We start from the raw sequence: 19,059 nt of genomic DNA, 5'->3' as shown, positions 1-19,059 counted from the left end.
TGCAGGGTCCTGCACTTAGGATGGAAGAATCCAATGCACCGCTACAGACTAGGGACCGAATGGCTAGGCAGCAGTTCTGCAGAAAAGGACCTAGGGGTGACAGTGGACGAGAAGCTGGATATGAGTCAGCAGTGTGCCCTTGTTGCCAAGAAGGCCAATGGCATTTTGGGATGTATAAGTAGGGGCATAGTGAGCAGATCGAGGGACGTGATCGTTCCCCTCTATTCGACATTGGTGAGGCCTCATCTGGAGTACTGTGTCCAGTTTTGGGCCCCACACTACAAGAAGGATGTGGATAAATTGGAGAGAGTCCAGCGAAGGGCAACAAAAATGATTAGGGGTCTGGAACACATGACTTATGAGGAGAGGCTGAGGGAGCTGGGATTGTTTAGCCTGCAGAAGAGAAGAATGAGGGGGGATTTGATAGCTGCTTTCAACTACCTGAAAGGGGGTTCCAAAGAGGATGGCTCTAGACTGTTCTCAATGGTAGCAGATGACAGAATGAGGAGTAATGGTCTCAAGTTGCAGTGGGGGAGGTTTAGATTCGATATTAGGAAAAACTTTTTCACTAAGAGGGTGGTGAAACACTGGAATGCGTTACCTAGGGAGGTGGTAGAATCTCCCTCCTTAGAGGTTTTTAAGGTCAGGCTTGACAAAGCCCTGGCTGGGATGATTTAACTGGGAATTGTTCCTGCTTCGAGCAGGGGGTTGGACTAGATGACCTTCAGGGGATCCCTTCCAACCCTGATATTCTGTGATCAAGTGGAACTGACGACAGAACTAAAAGTTAATGGTAACTTAGGTACAAGTAATCATGGCTTGATGACATTTATAATGTACAAACAGAAAAAAAGTCTAGACCGGTAACATACATTATTTGATAGACAAACAAACAGAGCTTTAGTAGGACCAATTTCAGAAAGATGAAAACAATTGTGAGCCAAACCAGCTGGGAGGAAGAATTTAATCAGAAGAGTGTGAATGAGAATTGGAAATCATTTACGAATACCTTACTAAATGCCCCAAAAGCAACAATCCTGCAACTGAGGAAGAAGGCTGTGCTAGTTAAAAAACAACTTTGTTTAGAGGGTAAGTGAAGGCATCTGTAAAAAATAATATATAACAAATGGAAGAAAGGGGAACTTGATAGCAATGATTATAAATGAGAAGTTAGTAACTGTACATAATTGATAAAGAAAGCCAAGGGACACAAGGAGAAATCTAGGGCCAATGAAGTTAAGGACAATAAAGGAGTTGTTTTTTTCCTAACTATACTAGGAACAAAAAGAATCCTGAAAATGGTACTGGTCCACTGCTAGATGCAAATGGTAGAATTATCTGTTACAATGCACAAAAGGCAAAGGTGTTCGACAAATATATTTGTATTTGTGTAAAAAACCCCACATAATGAAGACTCACCACATGGTGATAATACTCCATTCCACTAGTATCTCTGGAGAATATTAGTTACCAAACTTAGACATTTTTAATCAGCAAGTCAAGATAACCGGCATCCAAGAATTTTTTAAAAAGCTGTCTGAGGAGCTCACTGTACCATCAATGCTGATTTCAAAAAAATCTTGGACCATGAAGTTCCAGAAGACTGGAAGGAAGTGAACATGCCAATTTAAAAAAGGGTAAACTGGAAGGCCCAGGTAGTTATAAGCCTGTCAGCCTGACATCAATCCCAGGCAAGATAATCGAACCAGCTGATATGGTACTTGATAACCATAAGAGTTATGACACACAGCACAGTAGATTCAAAGCCTCACCTATAACTATTCAGACCAAAGATTTTTCATATGTTTAGTAAGGAAAACCCACATTGTGTCTCCCCCTGTCCCCCCGCCCCTCCCCGCAAAAAAAATTGGCTTGATGATTAACTAATGGAGGGTAATGTAAATAAACCCAAAATATGGATGTTTTTCTAAAATAATATGCTCTAGGAATTACTTTGGGGAAGTCCTATGGCCTGTGTTATACAGGCAGTCAGACTAGATGATCACAATGGTAACTTCTAACCTTAGAATTTATGAAATCAAGACTAGATTTTTTTTTTCTAAAAGGCAGCTCTAGTTCAATACAAATTTTTGGACTTGATTTAAGAATTACAGAGCGAAGTTCAGTATCACGCAAGAAATCAGACTAGATCAGTGATTCTCAAACTATGGGACGAACCTCACAAGGGAGGCATGGGAATGCATCAAGGGAAGTGCGAGCTGTGTGCCATTATTTAAGAACTCTGGCTGTCAGTCCCAGGGGCTGGGACATGTGCAGAAGGCCATGCACACCCAGGAGATGGGGATATAGGTAACAGCCAGAGGCCTTCCAAACTACTCACCTGGAAGCAGCAGGGGTCTAGCTATCAGCCCCATGGTGGCAGCAGTAGTGTAGAAGTAAGGGTGGCAATGGAGTGCTAAGTCCGCTGTGAAAAGTGATATTGACAAATATCACTTTTCATATTGTTGCCCTTACTTCTGTGCTGCTGCTGGTACAGCGCTGCCTTCAGAGCTGGGAGCCCAGACAACAGCCGCTGCTCTTCACTCTGCCTTCAGAGCTGGGTGGTGGTATATGTACTCAGGGGGGAGGAGGGACGGCGGTGCGCAAACTACAGACACAAAGGGGGGGCCAATCAAATATATTTGAGAAACACCAATCTAGATAATCATCCTGGTCCTTCTGGCTTTAAATCTATGAATTCTCTAACTCCAAAAATACAAATGCCCACAGCAGCTGGCACCACTTACTTTGATGAGTATGATGGACCCTGCCTTGGAAACAGTGTCATGCAAAGTGAGGTGGTCAGCATCCTAATGCCAGAGCAACAGACATAGGTGGACAGAGGTCCTTACTCCACTCTTCCTATTTTTGTTACATTGTATATAAAAATAGAAATTGAAAACTGTTTATGGTAGGGACCATGTCTTATTCAGTTTCTCTGGAGCACACAGCACCACATTTGGGTGCTACAGAAATAATGCAATGAGCAGCCAAACATATTTAAGGCTATGACTACTCCTTAGTTCAAGAAGAGCACCCGTCACCATTAATCAGACTTGTTTTTTAAAAAAAGTTTAGAGATAATTAAAATAAAACTAATCTACTGTCCCAATGAAGCAACTATTCTGCCCCCCAACCCCAAAATATGTAGCCACTGTTTACTTTATTATTTCTTCTCTGTTTCCATGATGATCTCTTTCTAAATTGATCTTGTCTCTTAAGCGATTCATTTCTGTGTCAAGACTCTTGACAGTTCTGTTGACTTCTATCCGTTGCGGGCAGATTTGTGTGGCCTGTGCAATCTTTTCCTAAAGAGAAGTTTGAAATGCTAAAAAACGCTGTACAAATAAACCATAATGTATCTTCCTCTAAATAGTTAATATTTTGTATGGTGAAAAGCAGTAAGAGAGAAATTCTAAGTTCATTACTAATGGGCAATCCCCACCTGTGGAATTCAGAGACATGTTGTAGCTGGAGGCTACAGGTAGGTGGAGGTGTTGTAGCTGGAGGCTCCAGGACTAAGCTTTGTCTTTCATCTCAGGCCACCCAAAAAAATTTCCAAAGCTGTATAAACACTCCAGCAACCAATTATTAGTATAAAGGCAACCTGTCAATTGTCAATGTCTAAGTCTCCCTTCAGAGAAAAATTTCAATTTATATTCTGATCATTTACCAGACTACCAGGGTGGATGGAATACAGAGAGAAACTGCTAAAAAGAAAGAAAATTATCAGGTAAGAAACTGATCATTCAGTTGCAAAGCTTCTCTGCTCTTTAATTATTCATGGGAAGTAATACGCAGTGTATCCCAGAGGTAGGGAGGGAAAGAATAAGTTGAATTATTATAGCAGAATAATTTAGATGGAAGTTCCCCCCATTTTTACCTTCTCCTTGCAACAAACTTGAAACTGTGAGGCCTTGGCATTTTTGACAGAATGAGATGAAAAGGTACATATGTACTTCATATGCTTGAGAGAGATCTTTCGTACTCGAGGAATGCCCATTTATGACACACCTTCCACATGTTAGAACAAAATGGTGGGAGAACTATTTTCCAGAAATTGTGGAAAAGGGAACTTATCTTGAACTGAAAGGTTTTTGGACCTATAAGCATAATCTTTCTCTCATGACAAAGGCAGTGGGGTTTTTGTATGAACATGGGAACTAATTCCAAAACTTGCCTTTCACAGGTAGTATGACTAGCAAGGCCAACCGCAAACTTGTCTAATTTGTCACTGTGATTAAAAATGGTACCTGATACTCCAAGTACTTGATGACAAAACATTATGGCTGGTACCCACATTTTTATCATGCTTGGTTGTAGGACTCCAACCAAGCCGCCTGAAGAAACTCTCAGTGTACCTGAAATCACATCAGAACTTTGGGATTATTATTGCATTTCTATGACATCATCATCTAGAGGTCAGGGACGCAGTGTGCTGGGGACTGCACAAAAAGGCAGTCTTTGCCCCAAGGAGCTTTTCGTTTCCCCTCACACCAGGAAAGTAAATTCGACTAATTTGTTAACTGTAGATGTTCCCAGTCTGACTGAAGGAGTCCCTGCTTCAAGAAGTCTGGTGTTCTGTGTAAGTATAATGTGGGGTCTTTGGCTACCTAGCAAGTCCAAAGTGCCTTCTGTAGGAGGACCACTACAACCCTCTCTCTTTCTCTTTTCTGTACCCTTTATGTAAACTATCTTGAAAAGTAGCAATTTCTTCTCTACTCAGGACATTATTTCCATCATCAAGGAAAAGCTTTTGACTGCTGTTTATTTCCTGATTTGGAAAAGGATATAAACACGTCTCAATCGTAAGCCAACCTCTTATGGTGTATGGGGTCTTTTTGGAAGGAAGTCCCCTTAGGAAGGTTTGACTGTCTTTCACTGGTGGAGCTACTACTGCATCAACTGTAGGTTCCCAAATAAGGCTGTCAAGAGATTAAAAAAATTAATCGTGAGATTAATTGCACTGCTGAACAATAATAGAATACCATTTATTTAAATATTTTTGGATTTTTTTTACATTTTCAAATATATTGATTTCAATTACAACATAGAATACAAAGTGCACAGTGCTCACTTCATATTTATTTTTGATTACAAGTATTTGCACTGTAAAAAAAAAAATAGTATTTTTCAATTCACCTAATACAAGTATTATAGTGCAATCTTTTTACCATGAAAGTTGAACTTACAAATGTAGAATTATGTACCAAAAAAACTGTGTTCAAAAACAAAACAATATAAAATTTTAGAACCTGCAAGCACACTCAGTCATACTTCAGCCAGTCGCTCAGACAAACAAGTTTGATTACTATTTGCAGGAGATAATGCTGCCCACTTTTTGTTTACAATGTCACCTGAAAGTGAAAACAGGCGTTCACATGGCACTGTTGTAGCCAGCGTTGCAAGATATTTACATGCCAGATGTGCTAATGATTCTTATGTCCCTTCATGCTTCAACCACCATTCCAGAGGACATGCATCTGTGCTGATGACAGGTTCTGCTCAATAACAATCCAAAGCGGAGTGGATCAATGCAGGTTCATTTTCATCATCTGAGTCAAATGCCACCAGCAGAAAGTTGATTTTCTTTTTTGGTGGTTCGGGTTCTGTAGTTTCCGGTATCTGAGTGTTGCTCTTTTAAGTTTTCTGAAAGCATGCTCCACACCTCATCCCTCTCAGATTTTGGACAGCATTTCAGATTCTTAAACTTTGGGTTGAGTGCTGCAGCTATTTTTTAGAAATCTCACATTAGAACCTTCTTTGCGTTTGTCAAATCTGCTGTGAAACTGTTCTTAAAATGAACATGTGCTGGGTCATCATCCGAGACTGCTATGACATGACATTTATGACAGAATGCAGGTAAAACTGAACAGGAGACATAATTCTCCCCCAAGGAGGTCAGTCACAAATGTAAATAACGCATCGTCAACATGGAAGCATGTCCTCTGGAATGGTGGCCGAAGAATGAAGGGGCATATGAATGTTTAGCATATCTGACATGTAAATACCTTGCAACACCAGCTACAAAAGTACCATGCGAACACCTGTTCTCAATTTCAGTTGACATTATAAACAAGAAGCGGGCAGCGTTATCTCCTGCAAATTTTACCCAAACTTGTTTGTCTGAGCAATTGGCTAAAGTAGGATTGAGTGGACTTGCGGGCTCTAAAATTCTACATTGTTTTATTTTTGAATGCAGGGTTTTATTGTACATAACTCTACATTTTTGAGTTCAACTTCCATGAAAAAGAAATTGCACAGTACTTGTATTGGATGAATTGAAAAATACTATTTCTTTTTTTTTTTTTTTTTTTTACAGTGCAAATATTTGTAATTAAAAATAAATATAAAGTGAGCACTGTACACTTTGTATTCTGTGTTGTAATTGAAATCAATACATTTGAAAATGTAGAAAACATCCAAAAATATTAAATAAATTCAAACTGGTATTCTATTGTTTAACAGTGTGATTAATTTGTTTGAGTTAATCGTGAGAGTTAACTGTGATTGACAACCCTATTCCCAAAATGTATTAAATTTTTCTTTTATAGAAGCATTTTAATTTAACCTTTTGCTTAATCAGATATCCCCATTTGAATTTTATGATGCTCTCATCAATGGGAAAACATGTATCTAATTATATTTGAAAGGGAAGATATTGTATAAATATCAATTAGTTCCTTGCAAGCCATTGATTGGGATCCACTCTTGGAAATGTCTTGCTGGTTGGTTGGTTTTTGTTTTTTGTGTGTGATGTATTTATGGTACCTCTTTCCCTGGCTGTTTAGAGAAGGGAGGTAATACATTATTCATCCTGGCATGGATATCATACAATTCATAGCGGGAGGAAAGGGAGCTGTGTTGGAGCCCTGGTTCTTTCTCCAGGGAACTGAGAACTCACTTTTGTATCTTTGGGGGAGGAAGGGAAGAGACAGAGAAGATGAGGACTCTGGATCCTTTTAGGCTTTTTCCCCTCCAACCCAGGTCTGTTGCAAGAATTTACCCATAGCTGACCAGATAGCTTCCTCCTCATCTTTAGACTCTCTCTCAAAAGCCCAGAATCACTTAATTGGACTTTTCTGTGTTCAGATCACAGCTCCTCAGGCAGGGTGGGGAACTGACATGCTAATCTGACTGAGCCCCTTAATCTAGCAAGGCAAGGGCTGGCTGGCTGGCAACAGGCAGGGCATAATTCACCTTCTGTAGAACCTGTATACACAGCTTCACATATGGAAAACTGCTTAGATTTAAGTTAGGGCTTTATAAGATAGTTCTGCCATGCCTGAGCAGAGACACAGGAGTCTGGTAGGAAGATGCTGCAGTGGCAGATCCATGCAGTTGAAATCAAACACTGCTATTTACCCAATCCAAGAGAAGAGAAGGATGAGAATATTGGAAGTTGCAACTGCATGAAAATGAATTAAAAAAATCAAAGATTTTAAAACAAAATGGTCAGGAAAAACAGAACTGCCAACTTGTTCCAACAACATTTTCTGGACACAGAAAATCTGGTGGTCTGAGCTGAAGGGAAGAGCTCAGTCCTGGAGTCTCCAGCAACAACACTAGACCGCCTCCAAATTCCACAGGAGCAATAGCCTATTAGTAATCTATGAGAGAAGCTGTGCAAAAAGAAATGAAGTCTCTAATGCAAGCGTGTCTCTCTTGTTTGCACATAGCACTCAGTACAATGGATCTCCTCTTGGGGCTCTTCGTCATTATTTTAATAGAAATGTGTAGTAGTAATAATTTATTTATTACAATATGAAAATGGAATATCTATCTGAAAGCGCCTATATATTGATAGTAATTTATCTATATCTATAATAAACTATATTTTAGATACATGATCTAAATCAGTAGGTTTCTAATATCCTACCTTCTATTCATTTATTAACAAAAAAATGAAGCGGCACTCCTTTAGCCATCTAGTGTTGTTTTAGTCATTTTTCCTTGATGCTTGTAACTTAAAATCAACTTCTAAAGGCAACCTGGTAGCAGTGAAAAGGGGAAATGTGGGATGCAGCATGCACCCCAGCTTGTTGATGCTTGACTTCGGCATAAACTTACTGCCCAAGACTAACCAGACCAGATGAGGCATCCAATTCCAAAGCTTATGGCTCCTGGCAAGTTACTGTACAAGGAGGCCCCACCCCTGCAGGCTACCAATAGGACAGGACGCCTTTAGCAATTGTTTGCTGTTCTAAATTATAATAAAGTTACAGCCACTGGTCAAAAATCTAATGCTTGTGTCTGTCCCCTGCCATTTGCTAGATACTTTCCTATAAAGTTTAGAATCTAAATAGCCTTTCTTTTGTCCTTAGTCTTGAATCCTTTCATAGAGCTCTCTTGATGATTACATTTGTGTTTAAATTCCATATTGATGGTTTTATAAAAACTATCACACTGAACAAATGCAATGCTCAGAAAAACTGCTATTTGTTTTCAGATCGGAGACAGTAAGTATACATTTTACTGAATGAAGACATTTTCATCATATATTCCCCACTGGTACAAAAGCAGCACTCTTGGCTTGATAAGCCTGAGTTATCGAATGGAAAAGTTCTTACCAATCATCTCCTTTCTGCTAGCAGTGTCTCCCACAATTCTGTATGTCTGCACTGCTCTCTTCTCTCTGCAGCTCGGTGTTTTGGTGACACACACTCTGGCCATAGCCCATCTGCTCCCGCTTGCTGCCAGATGAGTTATTCCCAAGCTTTACAACTTGCATAATATCGTTAACACATATACCAGAGATAATGAAATAACTATATACATTAGATGAAGGAAGACAGTCATATGGTAACGATTCCACTTAATAGCTGACTCTACTCATTAACAATCCTTGGTGGGTACAACTGTGGGAGACACTACAGGCTGAAAGAAAAGCGGTAAGAAATTTTCTGCTCTGCAGCCCAATTCTCCCACAATTGTGGATGTCTGGGAAGTAGTCAGCAATGAACAGATATAGGAAGGCTTGTGAAACAAGAAATTTGGTAGGAAAGAAGTACCCTCCTCTATTCATGAGTTTGCTCAAAAGTCTATTATTTTTGGACCATGGCCTGCAGCACCTTCCTACCATAGGTGGTGTCCGCAGAAGGTCCACCTTGTAGTACTTAAGATGTTAGCTGTAGACCAAATAGTCACTTTGAAAATTTCCCAAACTGGATGCATTTGCTTTTTCCCCCCACTCATGAGAGAGTGTGAGCCTTGATCCCTTCTGGGAGAGGAATCTCTGATGATTTAAGCGCTTCCACAATACATAGTCTATCCACCTAATGGAGGAGGACTTGGAAGCTCTTAGTCCAAGGTATTTCGAGTGGAAGGAAATTAATTAGGAGCCCAATCATCTTGTGGATTCTGTATGCTTTCAAAACTTATGACACCTAAGATGCGTCACACCTTTGCAGTTGAACAGAACGAAGGAAACACAACCTCCTGGGAAGCAAGGAAGGAGGAATTTCTCTTGGGAAGAAAAGATTTTGTCCACGAGGGAGATGCAATAGGGGAGGCTCAGGGAGGGTTAAACCCTGAAGGATTAACTGATCAGGGAAGAGGAGGAATGCCAAGGAGGGAGAATACTGCTCCCTGCCAAAAAATGTGCATAAAAGTTAAAATAGAAGGGGGGAAGGCAGGAACAAAAGAACCTACTACTGTTTGTGGCCGTGGAGGTATAGAATCTGGCAGCACGCAAGAGCAGAGTAGGTGTGACCAGACCATGTGGCGCCAAAATGCTGAACCTACCTCTGAGTGGCAGAGAGAGAACAGCCCAGATGTGCAGAATTGTGGGAGACGGTGGGCTGCAGAAAGATTTAAGTTAACTGGTAGGCTTAAAATCACAATAATGTTTCATTAAGACATATATCAAAAGGAAACTACACTCCATACACTTCAAGTTCTTTTTAGCTGACCTAGCAATCAATACTTAAAGACAACTAAAATACCGACAATAGTATGCAGGACAGATTTCTTGAGTACTTGGGGTTAGAGCAATGGACTATCATACTAATTTTAAAATAACAGAAACTTCACTTAGGAGAGGGAACAGCTGACTAAGTAATAAATGGACCTTGAATACCCAACTTCTGTCCCCTACAAATTGTCAAAAACCTTCATACCTTTAATTCTTTTTCTTTAGCAGCTAGTTCTCCTTTAAGTTTTTTTATGGATGCCAAATGCTCTTTCTGTTTTTCTTCGTAGTGCTGCCAGTGGTGTTTACTCTTTTCCACTTCTAAGTCAGCTTGGTTTAATTCATCCTGTTTGGAGCAAATCAAAATGTCACATTTAATCTGGAGTGGCAGATTTGTGAACACCTGCCAATATTTACTGACTTAAAATGAGGGAGTATGTTCAGTCATTACTGCTCCACTAACACAGTTTATAGATTTTCACATTTTACGTCATTCCCTCTTAACTCCAGTGGCGGTAACAGCAATTTATGTGAGCGCACATACTCAATTCTGGCAGAAAGAGTATAGTAAGAGAATGCCTTGTGTTGCTCTTCTGCCATACTGGTAACTTTTAGGGGTGGTATGTGGTCTGTAAATGAGGAGTAGTATTCTTTACTCATTGGGAAGAAGAACTCAGAGACACTGGGCTGAAAAATGGGAAGAGAACAGAGAATCCCATTAAATGAACACTTCTCTTATAAAAAGATATAAAATGTACTGTAAGCATTTACAGGCACACTGTACACACACACACCACATCTGCTTTCAAAACTTTGAAAATTCGAAGTCTTTTCCCAGTTACAAAATGGAATATTTTCCCAGTCAGAAAGTGATTGCAAATTGTACCGTATGCTGTTTTCAACTATAAAACATACATAATATAGCAAATGCCATACCCAGATCAGACCAATGATCCAGCCTCCCATCTCTGACAGTGACCAGTACTACACGTTTCAGAAGGATCAACTGTAGTAGACAATTATGGAATAACCTGCCAAAAAGGAAAATCCTCCCTAAACCCTATTAGGTTAGTGGTTGTCTTATGATCTGAACAATGAGGGTTCATATCTTTAGCCTATCTAATATAGCTTTGGATCTTCTCATTCCTATAAATGTTTAATTCTTTCTGGAATCCTACATAAGCTCTTGAGCTTTATTATATAATTTGGCAAAAAGAGTTCCACGGGTTAATTTTACATGATATGAAAAAATGTGTCTTTTTATGAATTTAAAAAATGTATTCTTTCAGTTCCATTGAACGTTTCCTTGTTCTCATATTATGCAAAAAGGTAAATGGCAGTACTCAGTTTACACTTTCTAAAGCATTCAGTATTTTGTATACCTCCATCATGTTCCCTTTTAGGGTTCTCCTCCAAACAGTCCCAAGTTTTCTTACATTTCCTCATACAGAATTATCGCTCTCTCTTAGGGTATGTATATACTTTAGAACCCATGGCAGTGAATCTCAGAGCCTGGGGGTCTACAGACTTGGGCTCGAGCTACAGCATTAAAAGCAGCTGTGTAGAAGTTTGGGCTCAGGCTCTGAAACCCACCCTCCTCTCCAGGCTTCAGAGCCCAAGCTCCACCCCAATCCCAAAGCCTTACATAGTTGGTTTTAGCACTGTAATGTGAGCCTGAGTCTGTAGGCTTGGGCCTTGAGACTTGCTGCTGTGGGTTTTTAATCTCAGTGTAGACACACCTTGTCTTTTCTCACCTGGCTGAGACCCTTCCATTCTGTTGCACACCTTCTCTCCTAATTCATTACTCATGGGCTAGTGGTGCCCCCCACCTGTGGAATTAGGATGAGGTCCAATGTTGTTGCTGGAGGCTCCAGGACTAAGCTGCGCCTTTCAGCTCAGACTCAGGCCACCACATTTCCTGCCACTGGTGGAACAGGTTGGTGATTCAGTTTTTCCTGACCATTATTAAAACCTCTATTTTTTTCTTCTCTCTTTAGTTATGAATATAATCTTCCTCCTCTTCCTGTCCTGGACAGGATAAACAGTAGCGGGATTTCAACTCATCTGCCACCGCAGTACCTTCTTGCCAGACTACGCTGCTCCCATTCACACACAGCAGAGCTGTCCTGTTAATACCTGGCTTAAATCTAAGTGGTGTCCCCAATGTGCACTTACAGGCTCCACAAAGGATGAACTATGCCCTGCCTGTTGCCAGTCAGCAGACCTTTGCACTGCTAAGGCATAGGGCTTAGTCAGACCGGAATGTCAGGTGCCCACTATGCCCTGAGGAGCTGTAACTTCAACACAGAACTTCTGAGCTTTTGCGGAGAGAGTCTAAGGACAAGGAATAAGCTATCCAGCCAACTCAGGGGCTAAGTTCCACAACAAAGCTGGAGAAAAAACCCTGCAAGGATCCAGAGTCCCCAACCCCAGATACAGCAGTGGGTCTGCAGTTCCCTGGGAACCCACTGCTGTATCTGGGGCTGGGGACTCTGCCAGTGTCCTTCACAAGGTAGCGATTAGTATTGCTAATGAACAAATTGGGTGACAATCGCTTCTCCTCCCCCTGGGGGAGTGTTTGCTGGGGCATTTCTCCTACATAGTTTCTCTCACAGTACTCTGTATCATGCTCACCATCCTTCCCCAACCCTGCAGCATGTCTGGGCCCGGCAAACAGCAAAGCTTGTTCCTCCTGCGCAGTCCAGCCAGTAAGTCAAAAATTCCAATTAACTAAGAAGGAGGGAGTTTGGGTGCAGGAGAGGGCTCAGAGCTGGTGTGCTGGAGGGTAGCACCCGGGAGTTACATTTCCAACAGCGGTCAGCATTTATGAGGCCCTTTACCATTAGCCAATGCGGGGACCAGTATATTTGAAAAAGTGGCTTTTGGTGAAGAAGCAGTAGTCTCAGATCTGTAGTTGCTTTTTTAACAGTAGATACAGTTATATTCCATTGGGTTGGAGATAGTTGGGTATCCAATGCAACTCTCAGATTATCAATCTTTTGGCAGAGTTTTTTTTGCACCAGAAAACCATAGTAAGGATATTACTCTCCGAATAAATCTAGAACAGTGGTTCCCAAACTGGGGTTCATGAACCCCTGGGAGTTCACGAAATGTTACAGGGGGTTGTCGGGAAAAAATTCCCTAATGGCAGATAAAGATGTTCCAAGGGCAGCCCTGAGTCCCAGGGGTTTTCAAGAGCGATGCGGATCAAAGCAAACTCATCCATCACACTGAGGAGATTTAATCATTAAGACTCCTTATAAGAAATGGAAAAGAAGGTGGATATTTTTTTCTGTTTTTAGAATTAAATAGGCTGCTAGTGTTGGTTTTAAAATTATGAAGAACAAGTTTAAGCTTTGCTGTAATGTGCAGTGTTTGCCTGGACTGCTCAAGACCTGAATGCTTGGGCAGGAGGAACTCTATTTGAGTTGGTTACATCCTTTATGCTGTTTTATATCTGATACTCCTTGATGAAACGTAGGAGCCTTGTCTTATAACAGGCTTAATCAAAGTGATACAAGCTACAAAAGTGAGATCTTGGAAGAGTGTTGCCATTTTCATAATGTAATAAAATTAATACTGTAATTATGAATAATAAAACAAAGTGTGTAATAAGTATGTCATAAAAATAAATTTTATATTTCCAAGATCATTGCTTTTATAATTTATGCTCAGGTAAGGGAGACCATCCCTGGAAATATTCATTTTTAGGAGGACATTTTAGTGACAAGGGTTCGCGGGATGTTAAAGTTTGGGAACCACTGATCTAGAAGTTTCCTCCAAAGTATAAATTCTGGAGGTTCTGGAGTTCCCAATGCATCTGGTCCAAATACATTCATAAGTAAATGCTTTAACTCAGTGATATTCAGACCTCAGTGGTTCAGGAGCCAGGTTAGCAAGAAACCACAAAAGATCCACAGTAGTGTGAATTCATGGTTTCATTTAATATACATATATATATTCTCACAGCAAAATAACTGACCAAGTATTCTATAATTGGTTTAACAACATGGTAAAAGCATTCTGATTGGTTAATAATTTAGACTGATTAATCATTAAATCACATAGTATTTTAAGATCACGTGCTGCAAAGAGCCACAGGAGAAACACTGAAGAGCCACTTGCAGTTCATGAGCTTCAGTCTGAGTATCACTGCTTTAACTAGAGATATTTTCATGCTCTGGAGTAGGTGAAGCCAAATTGTTGTGAAAGATATTTTTAATTTATCATTGTCAATTAGCTGTGACAGTCATAATTCCTCTGTCCACCCACTCTCTCAACATCAAAGTTTCGCCATTGATTTCAAGGAAAGGATTGCTCCATAGGCGACATGTCCCTGCTGCTCCTAAGTGGAGGTACAGTCAGGCAGCTCTGTGCACTGCCTATGCCCGCAGGTGCCGCCCCCGCAGCTCCCACTGTCCGTGATCCCCAGCCAATGGGAGCTGTGGAGCCAGCGCTCGGGACAGGGCAGGGACAGAGCATGAAGTCCCTGTGGCTGTTCCTCCACTTAGGAGCATTGACCATGGTGCCAATTGGAGCTGCAGGGGCAGCTCCTGCGGGCGGAGGCAGCATGCAGAGCCACCTGGCAGGGCCTCCACCTTCAGCTGATAGGGAAGGCAATTGATCACAATATTCTTTATAACAGCCCTTAACATATTTTGAAAATTGTTACCAGCTCCCGCTCAGTCGTCTTTTCTCAAAACTGAACATAACCAGTTTTTTTAAGCATTTTCCTCATAGGAAAGCTTTTCTAAACCTTTGATAGTCCAGAGATAAGCAGCAAAAATTATCTTCAGTTTGCCCTCACCTTTCTTAAAATGTGGTGGCTGAAACTGGACACACTACTCCAGCTGAAGCCTTACCGGTGGCCAAGTAAAACAAAAACGATAACCTCTACTTTCTTACATACAATGCTCCTGTTAATAAACCTCAGAATATTAGCCTTTTTGACCTCATCATATTGTTGGCTCCTGTTCAATCTGACACACCAGAACCCCAGACCCTTTTCAGCAGTATTACTGCCTAGCCTGCTATTCTCCATTTTGAAGACATGCATTCAATTTTTCTTTCCTAAGGGTAGCACTTTGCACTTGTCTTCATTGAATTTCATCTGTTGATTTCAGACCAATTGGAGAATTTGTCAAGGTCGTTTTGAACTCTCATCCTGTCCTCCAAAGCACCTGCAAATTTTATGGGCATACTCTCTATTCCATTATCCAAGTCATTAATGAAAATACTGAATAGTACTGGATCCAGGACTGACCCCTGTTGGAGCCCACTAAATACATTCTCCCAGTTTGACAGCAAATCATTGATAATTATTGAGAGTATGATCTGTCAACCAGATGTGCATTGCCCTTATAGCAACTTAATCTAGATTCACATTTCCCTAGTTTGCTTATGAGAATGACATGTAGGACTGTATCAAAAGGCCTTACTCTAATCAAGATACATCATGTCTACAGCTCCCCCTGCATCAACTAGGCCAGTAACCTGTCAAAGAAGGAAATTAAGTTGGTTTGGCATGATTTATTCTTGACATACTATTTCCTATCACCCTATTATTCTCTAGGTGCTTTCAAAGGGATTGTTTAATAGTTTGTTCCAGTATCTTTCCAGATATCAAAGTCAGGCTGACTTGAATAATTCCCCAGATCCTCTGTTCCCCTCTTTAAAGATTAGTACGACATTTGCCAACAAATGAAAATCAAATATGTTTTTAAAAGCTGTATATTTCTACGGTTTCTACCTTGACTGGACTGGCTATTTCTTCTACTTGGTGAAGTTTTTCTTTAATTTCTTCTAGTTTATGTTCAGCCACTCGTAGAATATTTTTCAATTCCTCCATTTTTCCCCTTTGCTGTTCCATATCCCGCTTAACGGATTCCATCTTATGCTTGTTTTCATGAGCTTCATCTTCCTATTAGCATATAAACATAGGTTTGAAAATTAAGAGAAAAAACACCACCCTTGGTTGTTGTACAAGATATTCATTTCAGAGTCACTTTTATGGCTGTGAGATTACATGCAACAGAGTATTCAGTTCTCTAATAAGAATGCCTATGAATCAATGGGCTAACTAACAAGCCCAGGAGGGGGGATACTGCAGGGGGCTGTTACAGACCACCAAATCAACCCAGAGAACTGGATGAGTTACTCCTCAGGCACTTGTCTGTAAGGTGTGGAAAGAAAAATTGTGCTACAAGGGACTTTGATTTAGGAGACATATGCGGAGGTCTCATACAGCGAGTGGCAAAATATTAGAGTTTCAAAAGTCCTAGATTATATAGTTTTAAGACAGAAAGTATTACACCCAACATAAAATAACTATTTTGAACATCATTTTCTGCATACAGATGCATTAATCACTCAACACTGATTATCGCCTAGGAACTAGTGATCATTAAGGCTACGATTTAGTCACAGAGATCGCGGAAGTCACAGAATCTATGACTTCCAGTGATCTCCGTGACTTCAGCGGTGGGTCCTCTGCCGCCCCCAAGGCTGGGAGCTGCGGGGTGTTCCCGGCCACCGCAAGCAGCGGAGGAAAACCCGAGCTCCCAGCCGGCGGTGAGGGAACCCCTAAGCTCCTGGCTGCCACAGATCCCCAGAGCGGTGGGTAGTAGGGGTACCCCGCAGTTCCTGGCTGACACAGGAGCCGGGGCACCCCACAGCTCCCAGCCCCCACTGGCAGCGGGGAACCCCAGAGCTTCAGGCAACAGGGGTACCCCACAGCCTACAGCTGCTGCAAGTGGCTCCTAGCCCCCACCAAGCTGCCCCCGTTGAGGTAGTGTGGGGATCCACAGATCCCCATTCTGTCCTGGACATATTTAGTAAAAGTCACTGACAGGTCACAGCTTCCATAAATTTGTCTTTTTCACCCACGACCTGTCCCAGACTTTTACTAAAAAAAAATCTTAGCCTTAGTGATCATGAACTGATTACATTCAATATGAGCAAACAGAGGACAGTTCCCAACCAGTCATATCAACACACACAAACACACAGCTTCAAAAAGGGCTAGTTTCTCAAAGCTGAGACACTGATTAGGAGAAAAAAAATGTGAATGTGAACTGACAGTTCTTTAAGAAGAGTTTATTAGATGGCCAAAAAGCCATGATGGCAATCAACACAAATTAGAAAATTGATAAGGAAGTTAAAATTATCAGGGAAAATATCATGACTGGCAGCTGTTGAAACAATAAGGAGTTTAGGTGTATTAATAGCAAAAGAAATTACAGCAATACTATAGGCACAAAACTAGATGGAGATGGCAAAATTGTTAATAACAATGCGGAAAAGGCAGAAGTATTCATTAAATATTTCAGTGCTGTACTGGAAAGAAGCAGAATGTTGTACTTGTATCACATGAGGATGATTAAGCTTCTTTCCAGTACATTAGCTAACAAGAATATCTACTAGGGATAAAAATAACTTAAAACAGGCTCAAAGAACTTGCACTCAACAGTGCTAAAAACAGTTGGCTGAGGAGATTTCTGGCCCATTGATGTTCACTTTTAATAATAAATTTTAATAAATATTCTAATGGAATACCAAGGAAATTCAAGAAGACTGGAAGAATGCCAATGTTTTGCCAATACTGAAAAAGGGCAAGTAGGATGACTCAGTTAACTACAGGCAGGTTAGACTGACCTCAGTCCCAGGCAAAACAATGGAAAAGCTTATACGGATTCAATTAATAAAGAATTAAAGGATAAGAATATCATTAATGCCAGTCAACATGGTTTTACTGAAAATAGGTCTGGTCAAACAAACCTTAATGAGATCAAAAGTTTAGTTGATAAAGATAACTGGGTAGATGTCATATACTTAGACTTATGCAAGGCATTTGACTTAATACCACACAAAAATTATAAACTACATGATAAATGGATTAAGGACTGGCTGGCAGATCTCAAAACTAATGTCAATAGGGAGTCATCATTAAACAGGGGTGTTTCTAGTGGGGCTCTGCAGAGATTGGTATTAGGCCCGATGCCGTCACAGTACAATTTAAAAGGATGCTGCCATTATGGAGATGGACTTAAGGTGGAGTCAAACATCTTGGCCTGGACAGACAGCACTGGAAAAGATGGGTTGCTTCATTTGCCCTATGCACAGGAGATTCTAAGTCTGTCTTGAACACGGTCATCAATGATCTCAAAGTATCAATTTTAAGAAAGATATTGAAAAATTGGAGAGCACACAAAAAAGAGCCACAAAGATGATTGGAGAACAAGAGAAAATGCCTTATAGTGTGAGGCTTAAAGAACTCAATCTTTTTAGTTTATCAGAAATATGATTGAGAGGTGACTTGATTACAGTGCAAAGAAAATATTGGGTACTAAAGGGCTTTTAAATCTAGCACAGAAAGGAGTGACAAGAACCAATGGCTGAAAGCTGAACCTGACAAATTCAATCTGGAAGTAAGGCACAATATTTTGTATTTATTACTTTTTAAGTGAGGGTGATTAACTACTGGAACAATAGTCTTGTTGTCGTCTTCAGATCAAGATTGGCTGCCTTCAGATCAAGGCATGCTTTAGCCAAAAAAGTTCTCATTACTAGCATTTAAAAAAATAGAATAAATACATGAAGGTGAGAAAGAATACAGCAATCATTCTTACTAATGTAGAGATGTCTACTGATTGGTGTTCTTCTACGTTCTCAAGATCTGCTATTTCTATGTTTATTCTTCTTATTTTCATCTGAAAAAAGAAACAATTTTTTTCTTAGAAAGTTAAACAGGTAACACAAAATCATACCAGAACAAGGACATTTTGATCCAGAAGTGCAGGCACTCCAAAGACAAGTGATTTTTAAAAGTTACATTTTCATTAATTACATTTTTCTCAAAATAATGGAAAGTAAAACTTTCCTATATTACATAAAAAAACAACATCAAAAATATTTTTCTGCAGTAGTTAAATTTTGGTCCATGTGCTGATACCGTACAACTGTTTATATGCACTTCAGTGCACATACTTCCATAATAGGACACTAGGCGATTGTTTACCTGATAATTTGAGCATCATTGGCCAATATAAGTGAACTGTAGAACCTAGCCTACTACTGTAAAGAGGTATTCTGAGAACAAGAAAAATGACTGATTGGAAAGAGATTTATAAGGAAAGGTAAAAGTAACTAAA

General features: G+C 40.3%; 1 protein-coding gene across 2 annotated transcripts in view; it reads right to left on the bottom strand.

The window, feature by feature from the left end:
* Positions 1 to 19,059, bottom strand: part of SMC6 (structural maintenance of chromosomes 6) — an 84,383-nt gene that overhangs the window by 27,729 nt on the left and 37,595 nt on the right. For both annotated transcript variants that reach the window (XM_084622356.1, XM_084622355.1), the window contains exons 19-22: positions 18,538 to 18,618; positions 15,660 to 15,830; positions 10,119 to 10,256; positions 3,163 to 3,308 (exon numbers count right to left, since the gene is read on the bottom strand). In XM_084622356.1, coding sequence (XP_084478482.1) covers positions 3,163 to 3,308; positions 10,119 to 10,256; positions 15,660 to 15,830; positions 18,538 to 18,618 — 536 coding nt within the window. The remainder of the gene's footprint in view (positions 1 to 3,162; positions 3,309 to 10,118; positions 10,257 to 15,659; positions 15,831 to 18,537; positions 18,619 to 19,059) is intronic.

This window comes from Lepidochelys olivacea (genome assembly GCF_965140295.1).
Source record: "Lepidochelys olivacea isolate rLepOli2 genome assembly, chromosome: 3".
NCBI lineage: Eukaryota > Metazoa > Chordata > Testudines > Cheloniidae > Lepidochelys > Lepidochelys olivacea.
Note: the sequence above shows the minus strand (reverse complement) of the source record. Positions and strands in the feature narration are given on the sequence as shown.